The sequence below is a fragment of the Anarrhichthys ocellatus genome, unplaced genomic scaffold (assembly GCF_004355925.1).
Source record: "Anarrhichthys ocellatus isolate YVR2014 unplaced genomic scaffold, GSC_Weel_1.0 scaffold86, whole genome shotgun sequence".
In the NCBI taxonomy this organism is placed as follows: Eukaryota; Metazoa; Chordata; class Actinopteri; order Perciformes; family Anarhichadidae; genus Anarrhichthys; species Anarrhichthys ocellatus.
In genome coordinates this window covers 500,220-508,588 of record NW_022280116.1, presented here as the reverse complement: position 1 = coordinate 508,588, position 8,369 = coordinate 500,220, and the positions used below count along the sequence as shown (strand labels likewise).

Sequence of the window (8,369 nt, the reverse complement as noted above, 5' to 3'; positions counted from 1 at the left end):
ACACACACACACACACACACACACACACACACACACACACACACACAGTACATTCTTTTTCCCTCCACTGATTAATGATGATCCGGAGGAATACAGTGTTCCTCCTGTGAAAACAGGGGAAAGGGAAACATGTGAACTGACTGTTGATGAGGATGAAGAAGTTCACTTTGCGGACTCACATGAGGAGTACGTGTGTTTCCTGTATTAAACCTGCCCACGAGTGAAAAGCATGACTAACTCCCCCTACCTCCTCCTACTGTATGTGCACACAAGTGGAATGAAGTGGTCTTGTGTAACTCCAGTGTGACACGGCTTAAGGCAGGGTAAGAGATCATTCACTATAGAGGCCACAGCATGCACGGAGGTAGACCTGGAGGCTTGTGGTGGCCCAACACCTTACTAAAATCTGGATGTGTCGGTTTAACAAGTAAAACTACCCGAAACAAACAAAGAATCTGATTGTGCAGTCGATTACGCAATAGCTTGTTACCATTTAAGCAGTGTTTTAATGTTAATATGTCGATATGTATGCACTAATCTGACTCTGCTATGAGAGTGATTAAAAGACTAAGGTCTTTACATTTTATGGGGAAAAGAATAAAAGTAAACACATTATTCTTTCTTTCTTTCATCCACGTTTCGATTCTTTCTCGTTTCTGTTTCCCTTTTTTCTTTCTGTTTTTTTACCCCTCATCGCCACCTTCTTTAAGTAAAAAATGTGATTTTGAACGTTACAGCGGGTGTCTGTACCTGTAAGAACTTGAGTCGCTCCAGGAAGTCATTGACGTAGCTCCCCAGCGGTTTGAGGCTGGGGTAGGACTTCTTCATCCACATGCCGGGGATACGACCCGTCAAGATGCTGCAGACCACCTCCTCCAGCTCTGCAGACATCACCACCAGTCCCTGCACACGCACACACACAAACACGCACGCACATGCAAAACACACACATTCCGCCAAAAACACGTAATTAACTTCTGCGCTACCTGAAAATGTGAAGCCGTTCCAGCTCTTTTCTAACACTGAATCCAACATGAGAGAAATTCCTACTTGTCACTTAAAAAGCTCTCTGTGGAGGTAGGTGACAGACAGCCACATAATGGAAACTCTTATTTGCTCTGCAGGGGGGCCTTTGATACAAGTATGAAAGACGACATGCTCATTCCCTCTCCTGACTCTTTATGCATCTCAGGAGAAGAGGAAATGTGTGTGGAGTTCGTTTATCAAACGATATAAAAGAGACACGTGCGTGTGCTCAGGCATGTTCGTTTTATTCTTTGAATGTGGTGTAATCAGGACACATTCATGCACATATACGTTCAGTCGGGGTCTTTAGCTTTCAACGCTATGAACTAAATGATTACAGTCCTCTTGGTCTAATGCAGTCCAATTAGAGGCTATGTCTTGGCATGTGCAACATCTCCAAACCTCTGGAAATACAAAGCCAGTAATTATTTTTGCTTGAGGATGTTAGGGCCTAAGTAGATACTTTCACAGCTTCAAGTGTGTCTCTTGGTGGCAATTTGAAAAAAAAAAAAAAAAAGAAACCATGATTAAAATTATATTAGGAAAGATCATAGCTGGAAGACAGCTATATTTGGGAGTCCGCTAATTGTCTAATTGTCGAGAGTCTTAGCTCATCACGCACAGCGGTGGTGTTACTGCCAACTACTTAGGCACCCTCCCACGAGGATTTATTATTATTTTTTTTTTAATGGTTCAAGTGAAAACCACAACACAACAAAGTTTCAAACTATTCTTTCAGAAATGTGACATCATACACACTTGTTCATATTTGTTTTGGCTGTGCTAGCAGCGTGGCTCTCTAGGGGAACATCATCGGTTGTCAAAACACAGTCGGTTTGTGACTTTGGTCCACACTGAAATCTCTCAACAAATATTGCATTGATTACCATGAAGGTAAGGTTGCTAGCATGGCTGTAGAAAACACAAAAAAGACCTGTGGCCTTGGCAAAAAGAAAACAAGGTATGAATACATAAAGGGGCTGCAGGAACGGAGACACTGTAGCTAGCAGGGTGGGCTCCTCTTTATGCTACAGAGGATAAGAGTACTTTCTGAGAGAAGGTCAAGAGTACTAAATAATGATTTATCCCTGTCATTCCCACGGGGTCAACAACATCTCCATCATGTATTTCACTTTTTCTACAGCTCATACCTTTACCTGGTGCATAATCCAACAACAGCGCTTGTGAGATACAAAACAGAGTGACAAACTGTACATAGATTTTCAGGAGCAGGCCGTTCTTCTGCCCGGTGGATCATTCCCACTAATTGCCCTAAACTTTCACTGTGCGAGTGTGTGCTCATAATGGAAAATGACGGTGTTAGATTAGTGTCTTTGGAGTGCTGTGCCGACTGCCTACGGTATCTGTTTTTCTGATGATGCATTACCAGAATTTCCCCTGGAATCATTCAGCAGAGGTGTGCTGAAATATTGCTTTCACAGCGCAAAAATGTGAAATCAATGATGATTCATCAGTTGGACTTACTGTTATCTGGAACAAACACATTTAGTGTAATTACAGTGCATTTGGCAATGCATCATCCTATAAGTATCCAAACAATAAGGATCCCTGAGAATGAGACCAGGGTTGAGGTCAAACTGAAACATCTCCACGTTAGAGGGAATTTGAGGGGATTGTGACTACGCACCTCACATGCGGACAACAATATACTGTATAAGCAAACCCATTCTCCACCAGCTCCTCCCGTGTACCTTTATGGCCTTCTGAATGTCGACGCAGGACTCCCGGACGGTGCAGAGCAGGTTGTTGAAGCGGCCCATCTCCTGCGCCAGCACCGTGTTCATGCTCTGATTGTAGCTGGTGGGGAATCGCCTCATCACTGCCTCCAAGTCAAAGTCTGCCGGCAGCTTGCTCAGGATGTCAGCTGCCACATCAAAGACCATGTCATCTGAGGATTTGGCGTCTCCGCCTGAGGAGCGGGACTGATCAGAGACACAGAGCGACAGAGGACGGATGAGAAGGGGAGGCAGGACTTGTGGCTCAGATTGGTTTGACAGTTCGTCATTTTGGGAGGAAATTATCCTTTGCTGTCTTTGACTTGTCAAATTATGCATTCCCTTTTTCTTTAGGACTCTTTTGCATCGATGCTATTTCCATCCTGAAAAGATCCGGATGTTAAGAGGTTCTGACTTCTGACCTGACTTTGCTTGTATTTCATCATATTTGTGCCGAATTGATTTTGATTCATGCTTTAAAAAAAGGACACAAACTGACACAGAACATCATAGTCATGTGATGTATGACTCTTAATTTGACCTTCCCTTTCATAGTTTCTTGACATTTCCTCGGCTAGCCGACAGCCACCAATATAACACCACAGATAATATTGAGATCCTAGACATGTATTCACCGGAATCCCTCTGTGAGGGGAACACACAGCTTCACCCACACACACACACACACACACACACACACACACACACACACACACACAGCCTCAGAAAATGGAAGGCTTCGTAACATTTCTCCCCCACAGGCTTTTGACACAATCTTATCAACAATTCTAATAATCATTCACGCTGATAATTATTCACTCTAAGCTGTGATTCTTCCGCTTTATACTCTCCAACTTGCAGCATTTACCTATTTGATGCTCAGTCACTAGCCAGCGGTAATGGATAATCATTGGCTAATGGCATTGAGGTTACAGTAGGGGAATGACAAATAGCTGTTTCATTCCATTTGAAGCGTCTCCCTGTTTATCGGTCATTGAGACTGATGGGATCGTATTAGATGCTAATAAAGTCCACACATGACTGAAGCCATTATTAATCATGTTGAAAGGAGTTTTTATGAATAAATGCCAGACTCCATTGAGCTCTAATTTTAACTTGAGGCGGCAGCGGGCGTGGAAATCATTTTCTATTTGTTTGTAGCAAGCTATTTGTGTGTACAGTGCATTAGTACACTGAATATTATTATCTTAAGGAGACTAAAGAGATTAAACCAGAGGGGTTGGAATGTATAGGATGCAAACAGAGCATGTGTTCAGATATGATACTCTGGTCTTGTTCCATATGGAGATCACTCGCACTTTAATATCAAGTTTAATTCCCACAGGAATTTAGGCACCTGCGCTGAGTGAGAGGCACTGCTCTGTATCTGAAAATAAATAAATGGATACAGGGAGGGCTAAATAAACACCCCTTCCCACTTCGCAGGAGAAGCACTGCTTCTGTCGTCTTCAAGTAGGTGTTGTCGCGAAATCTCTTAGATTTGATTTGCAGCAAATGTTGACTGGAGTCGGGAAGTGGTAGGATACAATTCTCAACAAGCTAGCCTAGTCTAGCTCCACAGAGCTGAGATATAATGATGTGGGATCACAGCTCCGCCAACGCCACTGTGAGCCATACTGTGTCAAAGGAAGACGAGGGATTTTTTTTTATTATTTTTTTTTTGTTCTTTGACAAGCATCTACAAAAAAATGAAATATTTATTCATATTTTTTCTCTTGAATTAAATCTGCATAGTACATTTTAATGTAGGGCGATGAAATATTTAATGCTGGCAAGGACACTTATAAAAGACGGTGGGAACCCCAGGGAAGCATATTGATGCCGTTTGTGTTTATGCGAGACGGTATTTCAGTGTCTAGGTACATGTGTTTTAATGCGTGTACTCTAGTCTAGTTGTTTTGTGTGCATGTGCGTGTGGAGCATTTGCTGGGTGAGAGTGTTTGCATGCTGTCTACAACTTGAAAATCTACCAGCTGAGCAGTGACATTCCAACTGAGCATCTGGGATGTCGGCCAAGAGGGGGCGCATCGGTTTCGGAAGCGACCCAGAGCTGCTGGCACTTTTTCGTATTTTTTTTTGTATTTCACCTGTACCCATGCCAGGCCACAGTGCTGCGTTTTCTTGCCCAGTTTTACGGTCATAATCCTCCAGGTCATTTCATGGCATAATAATGAATTCAGAATTGAAATTCTGGCCCTCCCGTCTTCGTTATTCTAATAATAGCATTAAAAAGAAATCTTAGGAGAAAACCTTGTGTTCAGATGTTGCAATGGCTCAAAGGAACTACTTTACAAGTCATAGTAAAAAAATCTCGAAGGTAATACTTCACATGTCCAGGTGGATTTACCTGTGTGAGCAAGATGCTGTTGAACAGTAGCTGCGTCTCAGCCTGATCTTTGGTGATATCCGCGTTGGCGTTCATGCCAAAAATCTCCGGCGACGGGTTGAGTGGCAGCGACTTGGTGTATTCTATGTAACTGTTGTACTGGAACCCGGGATGCAGGAGGCAGAGGGAGCGGAGTGGAGTGAAGAGAGAGGACAATTTTTAACGCAACATCAGGAAAGATCCCGAGTAATAACACTCATTGAAAAACAAGTCGGCTCCTTAGATTGCTGACATTTATTATAATGACTATGTAAATGTGACTTCATGAATAAAAGATGTAGTTGCGGGGGGGGGGGGGCTGCAGCACTGGAGAACAAAATGCCAAATAAAATGGAGCGCGCCAGAGATTGCAGTTGTGTTAACAAATATATCAAGCCTCACTGATGGTGGCCGCCTGCTGTGCCTTGTTACACACATTTTATCTCCTAATGACTTTTTAAAGGTAGCTCAACAACAGCGTTAAGCAACTGAGTCCTGTAATATGCTTAGTTTAAAAACAAACACATTAAAGTGAGTTTTACTTTTCTGGAGTTTTTCCAAGGCAGTGATACTCCAGCACTTTGGGGTAACTTGATGGGTATCTAGTCACGGAGCCGTGTCAGCTGTGCTCTTCTAACAGAGTGAACTCCAACGTTGTGGGAGTATATATCAATAAGACATTTGATATTCATACTTAAATAACATGTGGCATGATTTATCTATGCTACGGTGTACCATATCTCAAGAAGGTCAAGCTATCGTGACTGCAACAACAACACAGTGTCAATGATGCAAAGCACAGCGCTTACATAACAGCTCCTAGTGCTGTGCAACCAAAAGCCAGAATATGTTTGTGTAGAATACATTTTTGATTTGGATAAGGAGGGAGAGAGATATTTTTGGGGCTTTAGGATCAGATTTTCTTCCCTGGCAGCAGATGAGACATGTAGCTACCCTACTGTGAAGAAACAATCACCGAGAGTAAAAAAAACTGTATTTATTAGATGATGACGTTTAAAAAGTGCTTTTGAACAGTTAACAACCTCCCTTGGTGGTGTAGTGAGTGAGTGACTTATCAGTCAGTTCAGCGAGTTGCTTTCCCTCTAAAAATGTCCATCTTTGCCCAACTCTATGTGGAATACAGCACTAATTTCCCCTGGTAATAACATATGGCATTACCTAATTCCTGTAAATCTTGTATGCATTTTTTTGTGCTTACAGCTAAAAACCAAGCTTAAATTGTGTTTTATATAAATAAATAAAAAACTTCTTGATGCTTTGCAATCAAAAATGACAGCAAGGTGGTGTGATTTTCTGTTTCTTACATCTTCCTCGGCTGGTGCATAGTAGAGCCCACTGGGATCAAACTTGTAGTCGGGGTCCTCGATGACCTTTGAAGTGTAGAAGATGGAGAGGATAGTGCGCAGGGTCCGTCTGTCCCAGTCATCTGTCACGCGACCTCCGTAGTTACACTCACCAGTCATGTAGCGGATGGCATCAAACGGCACTTCCTGCAGCGAACAAGAAATCCTGCATTTTACACGGGAACCTAAGAATACCCATGCCTTAGAGTTTCATGTTTAAAAGAAGGTAAGCATCAAAAATCGGATGATATCAGTACGTGCGTACATTCTTAGTTGTGTTATGTGTACGATCTTCCAAAACAGAACAGCTGGCTGAAATTCACTTCACGACCTAGACTTGAAACTGACGCAACAGGAGGTGAAAGGATGGGGTTGTGGCTATTGTGGCATTTTCTGGAGGAGGATTTTTCTTACAAATTCAGCGATCGGCACTTGGCTACAAGATGAAAATGTCACTCCGTTGAAAAAAGAAAAAAAAAAAGATACCCTCAGTAGTTTATTTCCGCCACTTTCTTTCCTCAGCCACAGCGGAGGGATTGGGAATAGCGGAGGGACTGAGTGCTATCGGTTTGTGGAAAAATGTCAAGAGGGCTTTTGAACATGGCTGATGAAAGCGGATACTTGAGTGAAGAGGAACCAACTTGTACAGTAAGATGTGGGCTTAGATGTGGAATATGTACGTAGGAGTAGATGGTGTTTGTGCATCTGCATGCAAGAGCCAGAGATATGTAGTCAGTTCATGGGAATGCATGTACTGCAAAGTATGTTTGATGGAACAATACTGTGTTCATATGCAGTACGCACTAGTCTGCATCCCACAGTGTATGGAATACGGGAAACTTCTGATAGTGAAAATACTGTGATTAATTTAAGAAATATGAAAGTAATTGGTGAAAGTAGTTATTTTAAATAACTACCTGGTACTGTTCAAGGAACATGTGTAGCTGCTGTACAGAGATCCGGAGGTCGGTCTCATTGAACTCGTACGGAATGTTCCAGCCTAAAGGTCCAAACTTCCTCCTCTCCTGGGTCAGGGCGTGGAAGAAACACAGGCCGTACAGTAGTTTCTTGAATACAGCCTGAGGAGGTGGATAAACATAAATGGAATGCCTTGTCTTAGATCAATGATTAGATAAATAATGGTGGCCGTTTAGTATTTCCACAGCTGAAACAAACACATTCTGAAATACACAGCGGGACACCCACTGATGTAGGTATGATGGATATGCACAGCAAGCCACCGAGACATACACAGAGACATGCACGCACACACACTGACCGGCTTGCTGCTGCTGCCAAAAAACTCCGGGTTAGAGATGGGGTCCATTAAGAAGGAGCGTGCAATGTTGGCGCGGAGGCCCTTCGGAGCCTCATTGGTCATCTTCACCCCATTCTGAAGCACAGCCACGGGGAAGGTGGGAGATGGGTAGCTGGTCAGCCAGAGCCTGAAGTCTGGGTGGGTAGTGTCTGGGTTCAGCTCCTGCTCACAGCCACAAATACCACGTTTAGAAATGTATGTATCGGAAGACCAGGTGTAATGTGCACTGTTCCCATCTGGTGTATAAAAAGTGTATGTGTGCGTGTGTGTTTGTGTGTGTGTGTCTTCTGACCTCACAGACTCTCTCAAGTCTTGACATCCACGATGTGGCCAAGTGGCAGTTCTGAAGAACCACCCAGGTGCCCTCTTTGATGGCCGTCTCAATCATACGCATTGCAATAGGACCCTGGCCTTGGCCCAGAGAGAGGGAAGTCAGCTTGTTACCGGTAAAGCCCTGAGGGATGAGAACAGCCATGCACGTGCACGTGCACGCACACACACACACACACACACACACACACACACACACACACACACAC

At 43.3% G+C, this 8,369-nt stretch overlaps 1 protein-coding gene across 2 annotated transcripts in view; it reads right to left on the bottom strand.

Moving 5' to 3' along the window:
* Positions 1-8,369, bottom strand: part of dnah7 (dynein, axonemal, heavy chain 7) — a 69,934-nt gene that overhangs the window by 4,863 nt on the left and 56,702 nt on the right. For both annotated transcript variants that reach the window (XM_031874988.1, XM_031874989.1), the window contains 7 exons: positions 8,123-8,284; positions 7,792-7,992; positions 7,430-7,591; positions 6,474-6,659; positions 5,131-5,268; positions 2,739-2,969; positions 751-903 (listed from right to left, as the gene is read on the bottom strand). In XM_031874988.1, coding sequence (XP_031730848.1) covers positions 751-903; positions 2,739-2,969; positions 5,131-5,268; positions 6,474-6,659; positions 7,430-7,591; positions 7,792-7,992; positions 8,123-8,284 — 1,233 coding nt within the window. The remainder of the gene's footprint in view (positions 1-750; positions 904-2,738; positions 2,970-5,130; positions 5,269-6,473; positions 6,660-7,429; positions 7,592-7,791; positions 7,993-8,122; positions 8,285-8,369) is intronic.